General features: G+C 57.1%; 5 protein-coding genes across 5 annotated transcripts; 4 read left to right on the forward strand and 1 right to left on the reverse strand.

Moving 5' to 3' along the window:
- On the forward strand, positions 1 to 1,580 carry E0L32_012364 (uncharacterized protein; the record flags this gene model as incomplete). The annotated part of the gene is made up of 1 exon (XM_031135196.1): positions 1 to 1,580. A coding segment is annotated over one exon (1,580 nt), but the record flags the coding sequence as incomplete, so codon positions are not given.
- Positions 1,581 to 2,222: 642 nt separating this feature from the next.
- E0L32_012365 (uncharacterized protein) lies at positions 2,223 to 3,025 on the reverse strand (the record flags this gene model as incomplete). The annotated part of the gene is made up of 2 exons (XM_031135197.1): positions 2,223 to 2,311; positions 2,389 to 3,025. The coding sequence occupies 2 exons, from the start codon at positions 3,023 to 3,025 to the stop codon at positions 2,223 to 2,225; spliced, it is 726 nt and encodes a 241-aa protein (XP_030998511.1).
- A 6,460-nt stretch (positions 3,026 to 9,485) lies between these two features.
- Positions 9,486 to 12,310, forward strand: E0L32_012366 (uncharacterized protein; the record flags this gene model as incomplete). The annotated part of the gene is made up of 5 exons (XM_031135198.1): positions 9,486 to 9,823; positions 9,873 to 10,505; positions 10,707 to 11,828; positions 11,909 to 12,089; positions 12,149 to 12,310. 5 exons carry the CDS (start codon positions 9,486 to 9,488, stop codon positions 12,308 to 12,310), a joined length of 2,436 nt encoding a protein of 811 aa, XP_030998512.1.
- Positions 12,311 to 14,659: 2,349 nt separating this feature from the next.
- E0L32_012367 (uncharacterized protein) lies at positions 14,660 to 15,891 on the forward strand (the record flags this gene model as incomplete). The annotated part of the gene is made up of 2 exons (XM_031135199.1): positions 14,660 to 14,844; positions 14,961 to 15,891. The coding sequence occupies 2 exons, from the start codon at positions 14,660 to 14,662 to the stop codon at positions 15,889 to 15,891; spliced, it is 1,116 nt and encodes a 371-aa protein (XP_030998513.1).
- A 953-nt stretch (positions 15,892 to 16,844) lies between these two features.
- Positions 16,845 to 17,787, forward strand: E0L32_012368 (uncharacterized protein; the record flags this gene model as incomplete). Its single annotated transcript, XM_031135200.1, has 3 exons — positions 16,845 to 17,139; positions 17,363 to 17,447; positions 17,550 to 17,787. The coding sequence occupies 3 exons, from the start codon at positions 16,845 to 16,847 to the stop codon at positions 17,785 to 17,787; spliced, it is 618 nt and encodes a 205-aa protein (XP_030998514.1).
- Positions 17,788 to 18,009: the final 222 nt, after the last annotated feature.

Raw genomic sequence — 18,009 nt, forward strand, 5'->3', positions numbered from 1 at the left:
CACAAAAGATACAGGCCGTCTCTCCCACGATTCCTCAGCAGGGCAATGGCGTCGACGACGAGGACGACGACAGCGAGGCCCAGGATCGTGCGCCTCCCATAGTCCGCAGCCACACGCCCGGCCACCTCTCCTCCAAGAGCCAGGACCGCCGCCGGAAACCGCCCGAGATCTCCATACGGCAGAGGTCCCATTCCGTCGCATCGACGTCCACGACCACCACCGCCGCCTCGCACATCTCTATTGCCCCTCTACCGACCAACAAGATCCCTGCTGCCACCTCCACCACGACAGGGGCTCGCACCCCGCAGAAGAATGGCGACGACACCCAAACGAGAGAGAGGCAGGACTCGTCCGCCGCCGAAGGCAGTGGGAGCGGAGGCACTCTGTCTCGCCGGCATCCAGGTCTCAGGTCGACGTCTGCCATCGCCGGCAAACCAGGGGGCGCCTCTGCAATAACAACAACCTCCTCGACAGGAGCGCGGCACGGCTCCGGGTCCCGCTCGTCGCACGCCGCCAAAGGCACCTTCACACCCTTCCCTCCGCTAGCCGACCCCAAGACCGCCCCGGACGTGCTGCCCGCCCCGGCTTCGGGCATGTACTGGTCCAAGGCGCCCGTCTCGGGCACCGCGCACACGGCGCTGCGCGCGCACACGACCACCCTCATCGGGTCCAACGTCTACGTCTTCGGCGGCTGCGACTCGCGCGCGTGCTTCAACGAGCTCTACGTCTTCGACGCCGACGCCTTCTTCTGGTCCACGCCGCACGTCGTCGGCGACGTGCCCGTGCCCCTGCGGGCCATGACCTGCACCGCCGTCGGCAAGAAGCTCGTCATCTTCGGCGGCGGCGACGGCCCGGCCTACTACAACGACATCTACGTGCTGGACACGGCCAACTACAAGTGGTCCAGGCCGCGCATCGTGGGCGACAAGATCCCGTCCAAGCGGCGCGCCCACACCGCCTGCCTGCACAAGAACGGCATCTACGTCTTTGGGGGCGGCGACGGCGTCCGCGCCCTCAACGACATCTGGCGGCTCGACGTCAGCGACACGAGCAAGGTGTCGTGGAAGCTCATCTCGAGCCCCTCGCCGGACAAGGGGTCGCCGCCGGGCACCAAGGACGTCCTGCGGCCCAAGGCGCGCGGGTACCACACGGCCAACATGGTGGGGAGCAAGCTCATCATCTTTGGCGGCTCAGACGGCGGCGAGTGCTTCAACGACGTCTGGGTCTACGACGTCGAGACCCAGGTCTGGAAGAACGTCACGATACCCATCACCTACCGGCGCCTGTCCCACACCGCCACCATCGTCGGGTCCTACCTGTTCGTCATAGGCGGCCACGACGGCAACGAGTACGCCAACGACGTCCTGCTCCTCAACCTGGTCACGATGGCCTGGGACCGGCGCAGGGTGTACGGCTTGCCGCCGAGCGGGAGGGGCTACCACGGCACCGTGCTGCACGACAGCCGCCTGCTGATGATTGGCGGGTTCGACGGCAGCGAGGTCTTTGGCGACGTGTGGATACTAGAGCTGGCGGTGCACGCCTACTACTCGCAAATCAGCCACTTCAGCATCGAGGTATGATATAATTATATCGATCCGTTATTAGAACAAGGGGGGGAGGGCAGGGGCCAAGGATTCTCTGGGTGGGAACAAGGGGGGAAATCTGGAGCGGCAGGCTGGTGATTTTTTTAAGGCGGTGAAGAGCGAATACCACGTTTATGATTTCAATGAGTATATCTGAGCAGTCCACATATAAAGTCATCAAGCGGTGTAGATGTTGGAAGCGGCGGGTATTGTCTTGAAGTGTTTGCGGTCAGGGCTGAGGATGATGGATATCTCTTGCACATCATACCTTATCAAGGCCGGAGTTGCATCTTTGTGTTTTGCATGGGCTTTGCATGTCACCTAGAGCAAAGTTTAGGGATTGTGTCCTGGAGCATATGCTTTGTAAGATTTGACCGTAGATATGTTGTATAAAGTATGAAACTGTGTCTTTTGCCTCCCCCTTTCGCTTTCCCTTTAACCTGATAATGCACTCTTCTAATCGTACAAATGTTTAAATGGGCATCGTTTCACTAATGCGAGAAACCCTAACGCCAAAATGTCGTGGTTACATCCGCGTCCGGCTTTTCAAAAGAGGGCGTGTAGCCGAGAGGCAGGCTCCTGGCCGAATGTATGTGTTACGCGTGTGTGGTATAGGGGAGATGTGTAGGTGGTATTAAGTTAGTTGGCAGTTGCACCCTGCTTGCTCTCCTCCTCCTCTCGCTCCTTCTTGGCGGCGGCGATGCGGCGCTCCTCAGCCTGGACCATGTCTAGAAAGCGAAGGGAGGTTAGCATACTCTGTACCGATGCTTTGTCGGCTTTTTTTGCTTTTTCGGGACAAACTCACCCTTCCACAGATCCTGGCCCTCGTACTCCTCCTTGTGGATCTTCTGCTCGATCAGGTGCTTGTGCTCCGGGTCGTTGGGGTCGATGACCATGACGGTCTCGTAGCGGCCGGTGCCGCGCTTGGCGTCGCCGACCTCGAGCGCCGCCGTGGCGATGAGCACGGCGAGCGTCAGGCCCTGGGCGTAGACACGCGCCTGGACGACCTTCTGGCTCGTCGTCAGGTACTTGTTGCGGCCGACGATGGCGAGCGCGACGGCGACGGAGGCGAGCCAGGACGAGACGACGATGCGGTAGCGGTTCTCGCGGGCCCAGGCCAGCGCGCGCTGGGACGACGACTCCTGCGCGCGGGCGGCCTCGAGGGCGCGCTGCGCCTCGTCCTTGTAGAAGTTGCGCGGGTCCTGCGCCTTGCCGAACTCGACCGAGTTGCGCTCGGCGAGGATGATGGCGCCGAAGGTGCCCGACGAGGTGACGAGGAAGGCGCGGAAGGGCAGCGTCAGGCCGCGGAAGGCCGGGTAGCGGCGCGAGGCGCCGACGACGCCCGCCAGGCCGGCGACGAGGCCGATGCCTCCGCCGATGAGGCCGCCCTTGACTACCTCGTGGTAGTGGGCCGCCTCCTCTTCCTTTGTCATGACCTTCATGGTTGCGGTTGGTGGGGGGTTGTCTGATCTGCTTCTTCTTTTTCTTCTATTCTTCTGTCGCAGGCAAAATTGTAGCCCAAGGAGCGAACAGTTCAGTAAACCTGGTCGCTGTATAGGAAAACAGAAAGTCTATATCTCTGCAGGATTGGGTCAGATTTCGAGCCCTTGAGTCCTCCTTGTCTGAAAGGTTGGAAGTTGGAGAGAAGAGTTCGCTAACCTATGCGATGCAGTTGACGTGAGTTTTACGTTTGCGAGGTTACGTCGTATGATGCGCACTTGTGGTTGCCGAGAAGACGCCGATAAGATAAAAGCTTGCCCGCTGGAGGGTTAGGTATCTCGAGTCGCCGAAGGGGGGAATTGATCAAGTGCGCGCGTTAGGTGAGGCTTGGAACAAGAGAGTCAGATTTCCAGGCAAGGGGCATTTCCTGTCCAACCACTTGAATGCTCTTTATATTTAATCTCTCAAAATAGGGCCATTGACGAACGTGCGTGAGCTGACACACAAGGGCAATTGGCAAAAATGCTTAAGAATCCGGGGAAGGCAAACGCCGATGTCGATAATTCTCAGGACCAGAAAACTGGCTATCACGCCACACTAACAGCTAGGGAAGCATGATGCAGGCGCCTGGCTCTGGTACACAGAGGCGTCAGGTGTATGACGACAGTACGAGTCGGCCAAAGCCGTGTGCCGGAGGCGACCATTCGGGCACCTGAAAAAGAAGAGTGAATGCCGATGTAAGTCCGGCGGGACCATGGTCTTTGTCAGCCACGCCGCCGGCGCCGCCTGAAGGGCCCAGCCACTTGCATACAGGGCATGAGCCGCACCTTCTCAGCGCTCTTGGAGCCTGGACGAACCCCCTAGGACGCCTGGAATAGGTACCTAGATAGAAATGTAAATAGCGCCCGTGTCAAGTACCTACTGGGTGAGTTCTCAACGGACGGTGCCAGCGTTCGGGATTTGCTTTTCGGATGGGGCTCGTTCCTGAGAAGGCCGCCTCGTACCATGCCCAGCACCACCATCCGGATCTGCCCGTGTTCTGCTCTCACGTGCACCTGTTTATTGCCAAGCACACCTGCTGCTCACTTGAAGCTCCAGAGGCCGGGCCCTTGATGGGAGTGTCGCCTGAGATCTGAGTGTATGCAGCCAAAATGTTTCCCTGAAACAGTCGAAACAGACACTGATAGAAGTTGCTCGAGTACACTTCGTAATACTACACCCCCTGTTTCTATCACTTAACTTGACAAACAATACGCTTTCGCGTGGGCATGACCCACGAACCCCTCCGGGTTATCAGTTGGGTTCCCAGTGGCGGTTGAAATGCGCTGGTCGAGTTGTCAATGAGGTAGCGACGTTGATTCTGGACTCGTCCTGCTTTGCGGTACGATTTGGACCTCGTACTTCATGGGCTGTCCTGTCAGTTGCGGCCGCGGTTAGCACATCGAATCTGTTTTAGACTACCCGTCCATCCGCGAGTGCTGCATGATGGCAAAGTTTATTTCTAGCATCTTTCTCCGCGGAGCGAATCGCCGGACTGGCACAAGGCTCAAGCACGGCGTTGATGGCAGTCGACGATGCCGGTCTGGCCGGCCACCAGGAGCAGCTCGAGTCCCGGAATTCGCGATTGACTCGGCTTTGTCTCTGTACTTTGCATTACCTACCGAACTCTTGGAATCAATTTGCTCCGGCACTGTCATGTACCTCGACCCATGACCATGCTGCGCTATTTTGCAAGACAACGGCCGGCCTTTGCTGACACATTATTTCCGCTGACTCGACGGGGACCAAAAACCCCCATTACGAGTCGCCTCTCGAAATACGGGAACACCCATTCGAACTCTTGGAGCACGCGACCACCTCCAGGACTTCCCACGAGCAAGGTCCAGACCGTCGTTTCACCCAAGTCCCAGCGGACACAATGTCCTGGCTGAATAAGGCTTCACTTTCTCTCTCCTGCCAATCGAGAACCACGCTGTTTCACTTCTCTCGACCATTTGCCTCGCGGATCCGGACCTCACGTCCGGAGCCCAAGCAGGTGCTTAGATTTCGATAATCATTTTTCATGTCCCAGTCTAGAAGACCTGTCAGGTCCATAAAACCACTTCGATCCCACTTTGATTCCTTCTTCGGGACAACGCGGTCCCTCTTTGTGTTATTAGCCGTTCATGGAACGGCCAGACAGAGGCTCTGTGACAAATTCGAATGCTCCCTGTATCCACTTAGAGCGACGGGTCCCAGCAGCCTAAGAAGGGGAATAGGTTAGGCGGTCCGGCAGACAGTGCTTGGGTGAATTTCCACCGTCCCAAGAGAAGAAGTTAGTGTACGAGCCAAGGAGCGCCGAGGGAATGGTCAGCCACGGGCAAGACTGGGAAGTTCACAGGCACAGTCGGGTCAAGCCTAGCCTCTCTGGGCACCTGTACTCCGTATGTACGCCAGCCGTTGGCTCAGGCCGAGGCAGGCGGGAGCAAAGGTGGAAACGACTGCATGTACAGTGACTTTGCTCATGGCCGGGGAGTTGCTGTCTGGCAAAACGTGTGAAGGTGAACCGAACCGCATTACTGTTCAGCTTCTTTTCGAGGCACGTAACAGTGACGAAAGCCCATCCTCATGTCGAACGATGTCCCGTTGGTGTGGCTGTCCAATGGAGGATTAAGAGAACACTACCATCTTTTGCAATTGCAGGATGCTACTGATGACAAAGTCCAGTCATTTTTGCTGCGTGACCCTGTGAATCATAGTGATTCACGGAGTCAGATATCAGCGGACACCATCCCTGTATCTGACGTTGCAATGTTACTCGAATGGGTATTCGAGAGTCCTGTCAGTCTCTGGAGGTTCGCAGGAGGTCTGATACTAGCAGAAACAAGCATTCTTGCTTGCGCAGAGGTTGCGACAGCAATAGCTGGATACAGGAAGGATAACCGCCCCATACTTTCTGTCATGCTGAGCGTGGAATCTCTGTCTCAGTCTTATTTTGAGGGGAATTGATATCCGGCGCTGAGGTTATCATATCATTTTAGCTTGCAGGAGAACGCATCTTTGCTTCCGTCTAACGATAGCCAGTGGAGATGGATGGAACAAAGATATGGATCCGGAAGCACGTTTCGAGATGGAACACATGCATGATGCAATTCGCGATGGGTCTGGTGATCGAGGACGCGCGCAGCATCGACCTGAGTGAAGCATGCTTGGGAGATCTGGGGGAGATGACGGGGAGGGCTCCACGGCCTTGCCTGGTGTCAGCGCTTGCATTCCCCCCTCCAGCAGGTAGCAGATCGTCTGTCGCACTTGGTTACTGGCCTTGCCCATCCACTCCACAGATTGTCGGATATGACAGCATATCGGGCTTGCACCGGGGAGCGCAAGGCTCGCTTAGGGGGCACTCGATGTACGTAGAAGGCGGAAAAGAGATACGCTGGCCCGGTGCCGCCTGGCTAATCATGGGTCTTGTATCTAGATGATCGAACCCGCGACGGCGCGGGGTGGAGGCCCGGCAAGAGGCCACCGCCGTTGGCGATCCAACCTCGACCTTGGTCAACTTACCCTCGCGCGGCGCTCGATGGTGCTCTGGCGGCCCTGTCCCAGCCTCCTGCTCAGGTTCTGGTCCACCGCACAGTGCGCAGGCTCTCTGCGCTGCTGAGCCTGCCTTGCCAATCTGGTGCGCTCAATGAGGTGGGCGTTGTTCCGTTCTCCAAACGGACGGTATCTGACCCCGTGAGCACAGGCCAAACAAGCCATTCCAGGGTCCTCAGTCTTTCTGCGCTTGCGGCGGGCGGTGAGATTTCCCATGCTTTCTTTTGCGGTCCTACGGACAAGGAATTACGCAGAGGTCCATGCTGGAGACGGGATGATGCTGTACTAAACGTGCGCCGAGCAGGGGTTGGGAGCCTGCAAGCGAGATGGCGGTCTCCATATCCCCTCGAGCCTAGCTTCAATATGGAGGTTCGACGCATTCCACGAGTCAACCGTCCTTCCCTGCATGAGTGGGGGCTGCTTGCTGCTGCTGCCGTCACTTGCAGTCGGTTCACTGCCGCCCAGCCGTGCGCCCAAGTGTGATGCTTAGCTGCATGGCTAGGGCGAGTGCCAGCTTCGCAGAAGGGAAAGATGTAACTCGTCTGGGTGGGCTATCGACCTCCGTAGTGGATATCATGGTTTGGGCTATTTCGAGTCAGCATGAAACCCAAGGTATGGTCGGCCAAGACAGCGATTTTAGACTTCAGCTCACAGGAAACCAGCGCGACGACGGAGGCCCGAGAGGCCTCGACGACCCAAGGTTTTACTACCTCACTACTTGCGCACCCCAAGGTTGTCTGGAGGGCTGCCTGTTGTTCGGCGTGGCTGGATTTGGACCACCTCCGGGGAAGAGTGGAAGAATTGCCGGATGCGTGAACCTTGGCCGGGCTGGGACGGGGTATGAGTCAGGTCCATGTACTCGACCGCCGAGGATGTCGACGGCTTCGCGCTGACTGGCTCTCTGGGCTTGACACCGCCTTCACGCCGCCCCTTTCTGGCTTTCTACAGCCATGCCGTGCGAGCAGACTCATCAGGCTGTGTAACCCATTCAATACGCTGTCATCTTTTCCCCCAAGACGCACCGCATATGAGTCTTGACCTGCATGTGGCTCTAAACAGCACTACTCGCCAATGGTTGACGCCACGGCCACAGTCCGTTGTGCTGTCCTGTGTGTGAATCGCCTCTGTTATCCCATGACCTCCCAGGGCCCGGAAGGAGCGGGGCGCCCATCTTTGCTCGAGCCAGGTACTCGCATCCCCCTACGAATGCCTGTGAATCAGTCAGTGATCACTGAAGACCTTGAGTCAACTGTCTCCCCGAGCAACCCCAGAGCTTCTCGGCCGAGCCGTGGGTTTGTTTTGCATGTAGTATTACTTTCCCTGTATGATTCATATCCGTCCACGTCGAGCGAGGTTGTCCAGGACCACCGACTACCAAGTCTATGATGTCTTTTTCAGGAGCTGGGTACGGGGATCATCATCACGATGCTTTTGGCCCAGTGGTTGAGGCTAGCGCCGTCGTACCTGGCTATCCAGACGGGGCAACGATGTCTGCACTGTGCAATATGGCCTACCATCCTGGCAACATCCTGTAGTTATCCTTTGGTTGAAACCCACACACCCTGGTCCGCCGTCCGCCTCTGCCATTCGACGGCATCTCCTCCCAGACCGCTGGTTAGTTCTGGCTAGGGCCTGTTGTGTGTGTGTCCGTGGGTGTGGTGTGCGTGAGAGTGTGTGCGGGGGCTTTGTGATAAGTGTGGTGGTGCTCCGTGCAAGGTTGGTGGTGTAAGTCATCGTGCGGTGTGCTCGCATGTGTGTGTCCATGCTTCGCGTGAGAACAGCGAGACAAAAAGAAAGCATCCTCTACATTCTTGAACATCCCTTCGTCCATCGCTGGGCGCCTGTACACATACATCTGCCCTCGCCAGACTGCGTGTCTCTCTCATGCTCCCATCTGCGCCGCCCGATTCGCTCTACCGTGAACCGGTTCGCGAGACTATCTCATTGTTTGGCGATCTTTTGCTTTTTCTGGTACCCAGGATAGATCCTCTTAAAGCTACCAAGATTGAGATCGAGACGGGGAAGGCAGCCAAGCACTCAACCGCAAATCAACCCACTCACTCCCCCCGCCTTGATTGCTTTGGGGTTTCTGGCTTCATGGCTGGTGGCTTGATATGCCAGTAGTTGCTCAAGCCGTAGAGTAGCCTGATCCTAAAGGCAGGACACTGATCATTCATATACAGCTCCCCCCCGTCATTGAAACATCGCTGCATGCCCGCATCCTGCAGTTCCCAAACCCTCCCAACCCTGCCCTCGCATTTCCCCATCCTGTCGGACCTTCCACCGTTTTTCTACAGCCAACTGGAGTGCCCATCCCTCCGTGATTTGCGCGCGAGTTGTTGGGGTTTCAAATTCCCACTGACGCAGCTCGCATTCTGTCGCGATATCAGGCGGCTTCCCCCTCCCCAGTAGCCTCGTCCGTGCCGAGGACGGGAGCGCCTGCCGCCTTGAGGTCTCAAGGCATTTGTGTGTCGCTCCGGAGACGCTACGCCGGACTTCCCATGTTCTCAACATTACTCCAGGCCACGTCTTTCAACCACAGTTTATAAGACTGGACTCGTCTTGTCTCGCCTTGCCGTACCTACCTATATTCACCCACCTACTCCCCTCTTGACCCGGTTACATTCTTCTCCTTATATCTATCAAGGATCCGACGAGCCGCGGCGGCGACATAGACTAGACAGGCGCAGCGCCCCTGGAGCTGTGCAGTGCATAGTTACGTACATCCCGCCACTCGCCCGTGATTGGTGATTTGGCCATTTTCCGACACGGGCTGCTGCTGGAGAGACTCCCCCGGTCACAGACTCCAGCTACACGATCCCGGACCAATCCGAGCACAGCCATTGCACCCGTCCCAGCACGTCGCTGTCCTCCGGGTGAGCACCATCGATGACCACGGACTACTCTCGGGAGGATCAACCAGACATTCGAAGGACGGCCGAGCTTTGTCATCACATCACCTCGGCTCTTCCAAAGGCTCTATTAGATGACCGGAACATTGAAAGGAGCCAGCCCTTGATAACAGACGCACCCGTCCTTCACTCGAACGGCGTCGGCGAACCTCATCATCACATTGCATCACTCCACGCACATTCAGCGCCCTCTACCCACCAGTCCCCCAAAGCTGCCCAGGCACGGAGCGCCAAGACCGCATCTTCCCCCGTACGGTATCGCCTGGTGGCGCCCTCAAGCAATGAAGAGCGCCCTGAGCTGGTTTGGCAGCACAGGTACCGGTACCAAGCAGCACTTGAAGCGGGGCCCACCCAGTCCAAATAGCCCCAGCGACAGCGCCAAAAAGACCGGAGCCAGCGCCAGCCCAGTTAGTGGTGGGATCAGTAGCGCGGGTCTCAGCGCTGTTGGTGGTGCCGCCCACTCCCACCGGCCGTCCAGCACTGCGACCATCGCCTCCGCCGATAATTGTTATCGCGCATCCTCGACGGACCCTTCTTTTGCCTCCCACTCGCCCTCACTTTTGGACCATTCGTCACCATCGCCGACTCCCTCCCCGCAGCCTGCGACGCCCAACTCGCCGTCCAGAGATCGCGCAAACCTGCTCAGCGATCCCGCATCCGCCCAAACCAAACCCAAACCCATCGACATCGTCGCGCCCTACCGCAGCTCGTCGTCTCGACCGCCCTCGGCGCACATCCTCGACCTTGGTCACGACAATTTTGGAACCTCGGATATCGAGCTCTCCGACCGCTCCATCGACATGACCACCGGCCCTTCCCTCGACTCGGCCATGGGCCGCAGTCGCCAAGACTCCTTCGTGAGCGCTGGCGCCAAGCCCATCTCCATGATCAACCCCAACCGCGAGTCTCACCGCCAGCGGCGCGAGTCTCTGGCTGGCAGTATGATGGGAGGCGTGAGCTGGGGTGGCCTCTCCGTGAGCAGTTTCATTCGCGATGAGTAAGTTCAGCCCTCCAGTCCGTCCAACTGTTTACAAGCATTCGACCGAGCCTCGTTTGTTCGTACCATGGGTCTGGATCCTGAGAATGGCCCCTCATGGTTCCTGTCGCAAAGGAACATGTTTTATGGTCTCACGGAGTGCCATGGTCACTGTTTTGGTCGGTATGGGCGCTAACTCGAGCTTTTTTCTCTCACTTCCAGGATACAAATGACGGGCACTTCGCCCTACCCTGCCTACCAGTCGCCATCTTTCCACTCATCTTCATATATCCCCAAGCTCGAGGCCAACTTCATGCGCGACTTTATGTGCTGCGATCGAGTTTGGCCCACGATGCATGACCTTCTTCAGCATTACGAAGAGAACCACACTCAGCCCAACAACAACTCATCGAGGAACTTTGCCTCCCAAGGCCCTGCCGGTCAGAGTGTTCCGCGGCCGTCCGCTGGCAGAGGTATGAACCCAGGTATCATGGGCGCTGGACAGCTAGGCAGCCCCGCTCAGCAAGGTCGGCCAGGCGCTGGTGTTTCGGGCGCTGGCGTTGGTCTTGGTATGAGTGGACTCCAGCAGATGATGCGACAGCAGCAACAATCTACGCCCGTAGCACAGAAACACGCTACGTTGTCAGCGATGAACGATGACATGGATACTGTCGGCGACATGGAGATGGACGATGCCGTGGGAGTCATGGATATGGACGATTCGCAACGCACTATTCAGCAGACTCGACAGATGTTTGGCCAGCAACGACCCCAACTCAACCTGACCAGCCCCGGTTTGACACAGCAGGCTCTGCGTACTTCAGCGCCGACCACCCCTGCCGCAGCGAGTTTCGGCTTCGTCAACAACCCTACTGTCTCCTCCGTCAACACTCCTACCCTGACCACACAGCAGGGATTCACCCCACGTAACCAGTTCTCTCAGGACAGCCCCTTGACTCCAGGAGGTGTCGATGCCGACGACGATGGCCAGAACGTCCCCATGAAGATGAACTTCGCAAACCTCAACCTGAACGGCTCTCAGCAGGCCGGGCTCGGTTTCGGCAACGGCGTCGGCGGGCTCGATCTGAACTGCATCGATGATCCCGCCAAGAGTCTCTTCAGCCCTACCAACTCCCTCAACGCCTCCCTGGCCAACCAGCAGCGGCTCAACCAGCAACTGGGCCAATTTGGCCTCGACGCGAGCCAGTTCCCTCAGGGCACCGATGCGCAGGCGCTGCTCCAGCAGATGAGCGCGGCACTGATCATTCCCCAGGAGGAACACAAGCCATACAAGTGTCCAGTTATCGGATGTGAAAAGGCCTACAAGAACCAGAACGGTCTCAAGTACGTTTTCCATGAATCCCAAGAGTCGTGCAAGAAGACACACTCGGTTCTATGGGGCCAAGACACTTACATTCTTCTAGGTATCACAAGACCCACGGCCACGCTACTCAACAGTTGCACGAGAACGGCGATGGCACATTCTCCATCGTTAACCCGGAGACGTCTGCCCCATACCCCGGAACCATGGGGATGGAGAAGGAGAAGCCATTCAAGTGTGACACTTGTGGCAAGCGCTACAAGAATCTGAACGGCCTCAAATATGTAAGCTGATGAGTTCCGTAACGTATTCGTGGAAGCTATATGCTAACTCGGTCTTCTAGCACAAACAACACTCTCCACAGTGTGACCCAGAGCTTCTTGCTCAACAGCAGGCGCTCATAAATACGATGGCGCAACAACTAGGGAACCAGAACGGACTGAACATCAACTTCAACGGAATGAACGGCATGCTTCCCAACATTGGCGAGGAGGCTATGCAGTAAGAATGAATTGTTTCCTGTCGAGAGCCCAAGTCGCCGAACATGGGCCAATTGACCACTGGACGACTATCAATCACATTGCACCTACACCCGCATGTTTGAGGCATAGTCTTCGATGTCTCATACCTCAGTGTATTCCGTTACCAGCACCCCCGCATCTTGTTTCACAGGCGTTACACTCTGCATCTGACGGAGAATCTTTTTTTGGAGGTCGCGCATCCGAAGTTATACCCAATAGACCGACCATTTAATACCAACCCGCGACTCGAGCAGTCGACACTACCATGAGGCGCGCTCTGGAACCGGATTCCAGAGACGCTCGTGGCACATACCAAAAAAAAAGGAAAAAAGTCTATTGCTTTCCGTTTCTTACTTGTCTTGTTACTTGCAAGAAACCTCGTGGTCTCTCTCCTCCGTCCTTGCATTTTCCTCTATAGAGAAGCGTTAGAGTGGCTAGACCATCGAAAAAAGGGGAGTCGGTTCATGTGCTTTTGAAAACGGAGTTCTGCGAAAGGAAAAAAGAAGTCTGTGGCCTTTGTTCATTTTTTTTCGCTTTCTCTTTTTTTTCTTCCCTTTAGCTCTATGTGTTGTATTGTTTCTCCTCATCTGAGGACTCGAGTATGTGCTATCTTGTCATTTAGGTCTGCCCGTCTGTTTGTCTGGTGGGCCGAATGGAATAGTTTGTATGAAGCCGTGCATATACAGTATACGTTACCTCCCGTCGTCCGTCTTGGTAATCGAGAAAAGCGCCCCTTTGCTTCCTCGAGTTGAGCTAGTAGTTGCAGAGGCTTGAAATTATATCAGCGTGATTGACCTTCAATCTTGTGGCATTCTTGGTCATGGCCTATCCCATAACTCTGGAGAACATGCTGATAGCGAATGGCCATGCCGAGGTTTCTAGAGTTTATTGTCAACGAGTAAAAGAGCGATGAATCCAAAAGTTCCAATCTTGAATTTGCTCTAGTAAAGTCTTCCTTTTGCCCAGAATGTCGAAAGAACTGACCGTTGGGAGAGAAGCTCATCACTTACACAGTCTCCGTCCCGGGGCAACATTTGCCGGAATCACAACGTAGCAGCACGCCGGAAATGGCTCCTCTTCCAACCCGTGTCGGCACTCAGCAGGGTGACATTTGAGAGCCCCATTGGTCCCTGGCTACCTCGCTCCACGTCCTGGGTTGCTGCAATATATATATATATATATATATGTGCCTCAAATTATTGTTGCAGGCTCACAGAAACGAGATCCCGTCCGCGGGGATTTTTCTGGTGAGCGCTACCTAGCGGCGGAGGCGGCAGCACACAGACACACAATCAAGGAGAAACTTCGGAGAAATCAGCCCCAAGGGACCAAAGACCGCCGTTCGTGCATCGCGACTTCTAAGGGATCAGCGCGTGTCTGATATGTCCTGGATTCTGGCCGAGGATGGATCCTGCGAACCTACATCGATTCGGACAAGTCAGCCAAGTCGAGAAGCGAGGAGCGAGGACCGGCCATAACATCTTAACTAATAACTAGAGCCCCCGTCCGAGGAGGATGAGGGCCAGTTTGAAGCGGCGCTGCTGTGATTGGCGCGCAAAAGAAGAGAAAAGCACACTACAAGATTTCCAGGACTGCTTCCCGTCGGTGTGGTGCTCCCCCGACCCTCCCCCCACCAGGAGCCACTACGCAAAAGACTTGGGAACTACTTTTTGCGATCTAGAGAGATTTCTCGACGAGATTCCCACCCCAGCACAGGAAGCTCTGGCATATTGCATCGCTGCGCTTATACCGTTAGCACGGGAAGAGAGGGGAGAGGCAAAGCATCGCATTTTGGACCGCCCCACGGCGCCCGCCCAAAGTGCGCCACCAAGCCATCAAGACGTGAGAAGCAAGACCCTTAGTGGGGAGAGAGAGGGGCGCATTTCTGGCTACTTTCCCATCCTGCGTCTCGTCTACTTCTTCTTTTGTCCCGTGTTAGTTGGCCAGGAGCATGTGCAACGTGACCCTCCCATCGGAACGATATGCGAGATCGGGAGGGGAGAGAGGCCACGCAAAAGATTTGATTAGACTGGGACGAGAGAGAGAGCGGTTCCTGAATAAATAGAGGAACGTTGCCGGCATGGGCAGGACCCCAAATGAACCACCTACCTACTCCGTACCTCGTCCGTCCGTCCATCCACCACCCTACCCCGCCCTCCCGGTTGGATAGCTGTTTCTCCATCTCGGTGTTTTGAGAGAACGAGAGAAGACCTGCCACGTTGTAGAATACTTGCTTTGCGAAAGGCCCTTTCAGTACCTACCTTTCTTCTTCTTCTTACTCTTTCTGAGATTACTCCTTCTCCCGTTCATTCATTCTAGAAGATCTGCGAACCATGAGCCCCTCAGCAGTAGACGTGGCCCCCGTGGCCGTCTCCAAGTCCAACATTGGTGTCTTTACGAATCCGGGCCATGACCTGTGGATCAGCGAGACGGGGCCGACGGTGGAGGACGTCAAGAGCGGCGAGAAGCTCCAGCCGGGACAGGTCACCATTGCCATCCGGAGTACCGGTATCTGCGGGTAGGTTGTCGTCGTCGTCGTCGCTCGTGGCTTGTATATATATATATATATCGCTCAGGAAGGGGAAATTGTACGGAAGCTCACACAAATTTCGTTTGCCGCGTTGCGCACAACAGATCCGACATCCACTTCTGGAAGCACGGGTGCATCGGCCCCATGATCGTGTGCGGCAACCACGTCCTGGGCCACGAGTCGGCGGGCGAGATCGTCGCCGTGCACCCGTCCGTCACCTCGCTCGCCGTGGGCGACCGCGTCGCCATCGAGCCGCAGGTCATCTGCAACGCCTGCGAGCCGTGCCTGACGGGCCGGTACAACGGCTGCGAGCGCGTCGACTTCTTGTCGACGCCGCCCGTCGACGGCCTGCTGCGCCGCTACGTCAACCACCCGGCCGTCTGGTGCCACAAGATCGGCAACATGTCGTACGAGAACGGCGCCATGCTCGAGCCCCTCAGCGTCGCGCTCGCGGGCCTGCAGCGCGCCGAGCTGCGCCTCGGCGACCCCGTGCTCGTCTGCGGCGCGGGGCCCATCGGCCTCATCACCATGATCTGCGCCAAGGCCGCCGGCGCCTGCCCGCTCGTCATCACCGACATCGACGAGGGGCGGCTGCGGTTCGCCAAGGAGGTCTGCCCGGAGGTCGTCACGCACAAGGTGGAGCGCATGCCGGCCGAGGAGGCGGGCAGGGCCATCGTGCAGGCCTTCGGCGGCGTCGAGCCGGCGCTGGCGCTCGAGTGCACGGGCGTCGAGAGCTCCATCGCGGCGGCCATCTGGGCGGCCAAGTTTGGCGGCAAGGTCTTTGTCATTGGCGTCGGCAAGAACGAGATCAACATCCCCTTCATGCGGCTCAGCGTCCGCGAGGTCGACCTGCAGTTCCAGTACCGCTACAGCAACACGTGGCCCCGGGCCATCCGGCTGGTCGAGAACGGCGTCGTCGACCTGTCCAAGCTGGTCACGCACAGGTTCCCTCTCGAGGACGCCCTCAAGGCGTTCGACACGGCGGCAGACCCCAAGACGGGGGCGATCAAGGTGCAGATCCAGAGCCTGGACTGAGGGGTGCGAGTTGGGGGACGAGTTTGGGGTGAAGGGTGCTCCCAGTGAACCCTGGCCAATCTAGAAAGAGAGCGCAGACCGCAGTGATGATAAAAATTTGGGACTGGACTTGAAAGGCGCCACGTTGGCGGTGATGGATAGTAAGGCAAGGTGTCGGAGGCTTTTGTTGTATGTTTTCTGCATTAGCATTTGGGGTATGCAATAGACCGAATTTGAGCACTACTCAAGGTTGAGGAGATTGAAGATAACAAGACAAGATTTGATCAAATCAAGAATTGTATAGACTTGTAGCTGAGAAGGACACTCTCTTCATGCATGGACTGAGAGTTGGGAGTGAGCTCCAGGTTGATTAGCAGGGTGCGCAAGTGATGTATCCAGAGGTTGAGAGTCCCGATAGCCTCGACCGGACCCCTGTATAAAAGTGCATTGGGATCTCGCTACATGGACGAGAGAGTCTTCAGACCTGACCTGAAGGAGAAAGCCTCAGGGAACACTTGAGAGCTTGTTGTGTTCAGGTTGCTACCTCAGGTAGGTACCTAGGTTTCTGCTCTCGCTGGCATTTGTAACTGTTTTCAGGCCAACAATGGACCACCAAAAAAGAAAAATAGCACACTTAGAGGTACCTGCCTCACAGATTACCCACCAAGCTCCAGCGCTGGCCCGCAGTCCCCCGAATTGGCCGCCTGTGATTGGCTACTGCCTCGGCAACAGCACCACCAGCGAAATCATCCGAGCTCTTCCATGTTTCCCCAGGCCCAGAGGGCCAATTTTTCTCTCTCTCCCGAAAGTCCTGACGAAGAGCCCCGTGTGTGAACGTTTGCGTGATAACCCATCGCCCTCCCCCGACCGGTCATCAATTGCCCGCCGACAGCACCCCGAGAAGCAGACCGACCTCCCTCGCACCCAGCGACGCCTCCCTGTTGCCCCCCCGGAACCCCACGACCCGGACGAAAATGCCTCTCGGTGTCTCTGCTGCCCGCCCGCTGCTGCGGCAGTCCCTGCCCACCCTGCGCACCGTCGCCGCCCGCCGCCTCGAGTCGACGACCGCCTCCAAGGCCGCCGAGGGCGCGAAGGACGCCGCCGCCAAGGCCCAGCAGGTCGCCTCCGAGTACCAGGCCAAGGCCCAGCAGGGCCTGAGCCGTGTCACCTCTGCCGCCGGCCCGGCCATCGCCGGCGCCGCCAAGGGCGTCTCCAACGCCCTGGGCAAGGTCGGCGGCCGGACGGGCAGGGTCATTGGCTTTGTTGAGCGTACGTCATCTCCCATCTGCCCTTTGCCTTTCTATGTTTTTGATGCGTGGCTGGGATTGGATTGAGCCGAGCGTTATCGGATCGTCACGAAAGGGATCTGATGATGGCATGATCCTGCGAATGCAGTGGCCAATTGAAAACTGTGGGACGGACGACAGCATTCGCAGATCTCAGGACTTGGTTTATACGTGCGAGATACAAGCTAACATGGCTGCTGCTACAGGCCAAGTCCCCTTCGTCGTCTACTACTCCCGCGTCGGCCTCGAGCTGTCCAAGATTGTCTTCCGTGGCCAGAGCATGTCACCGCCGTAAGTTGGAAACGACACACACACACACACACACACACACACAGGCAACAAGATGATACAAATGAAGCTGTATCGCTGACACTGCCCCTTCTCTCTCTGCAGTTCCATGGCCACCTTCCAGACCTACTGGCAGAACGCCATCAAGCGCATCCAGAACCCCAGCAGCCTCCTGTCCCAGACCGGCGCCACCCTCCAGTCCGTCCGCAACGTCTCGAGGGCTCAACTCGTCACCGCCGGTGTTCTCGTTGCCGAGCTCCTTGGCTTCTTCACCGTTGGCGAGATGATCGGCCGGTTCAAGCTGATCGGCTATCACGGCGACAGCCACGCCGCTCACCACTAAGCGGACACCCGGAACATGGAGTGGGGGGAGGTACGAGACGAAGGCTAGGCGAGAGGTGCGAATCTGAATCACCAAAAGCGTTGTGGTGGTAGACCCTGGGAAGAAGAGAAAAAGCACGACTGCCAGGTTTGACGGGGGGAGTACGACGGTAAAGATGGGAACGATGGATTTCTCACGGGTGGACTCGTTAATGGGACCGTATGAAAGGAAAACTATAGACGG

Source organism: Thyridium curvatum (genome assembly GCF_004353045.1).
Source record: "Thyridium curvatum strain D216 chromosome Unknown NODE_161_length_18976_cov_87.395883, whole genome shotgun sequence".
Classification (NCBI taxonomy): domain Eukaryota; kingdom Fungi; phylum Ascomycota; class Sordariomycetes; order Thyridiales; family Thyridiaceae; genus Thyridium; species Thyridium curvatum.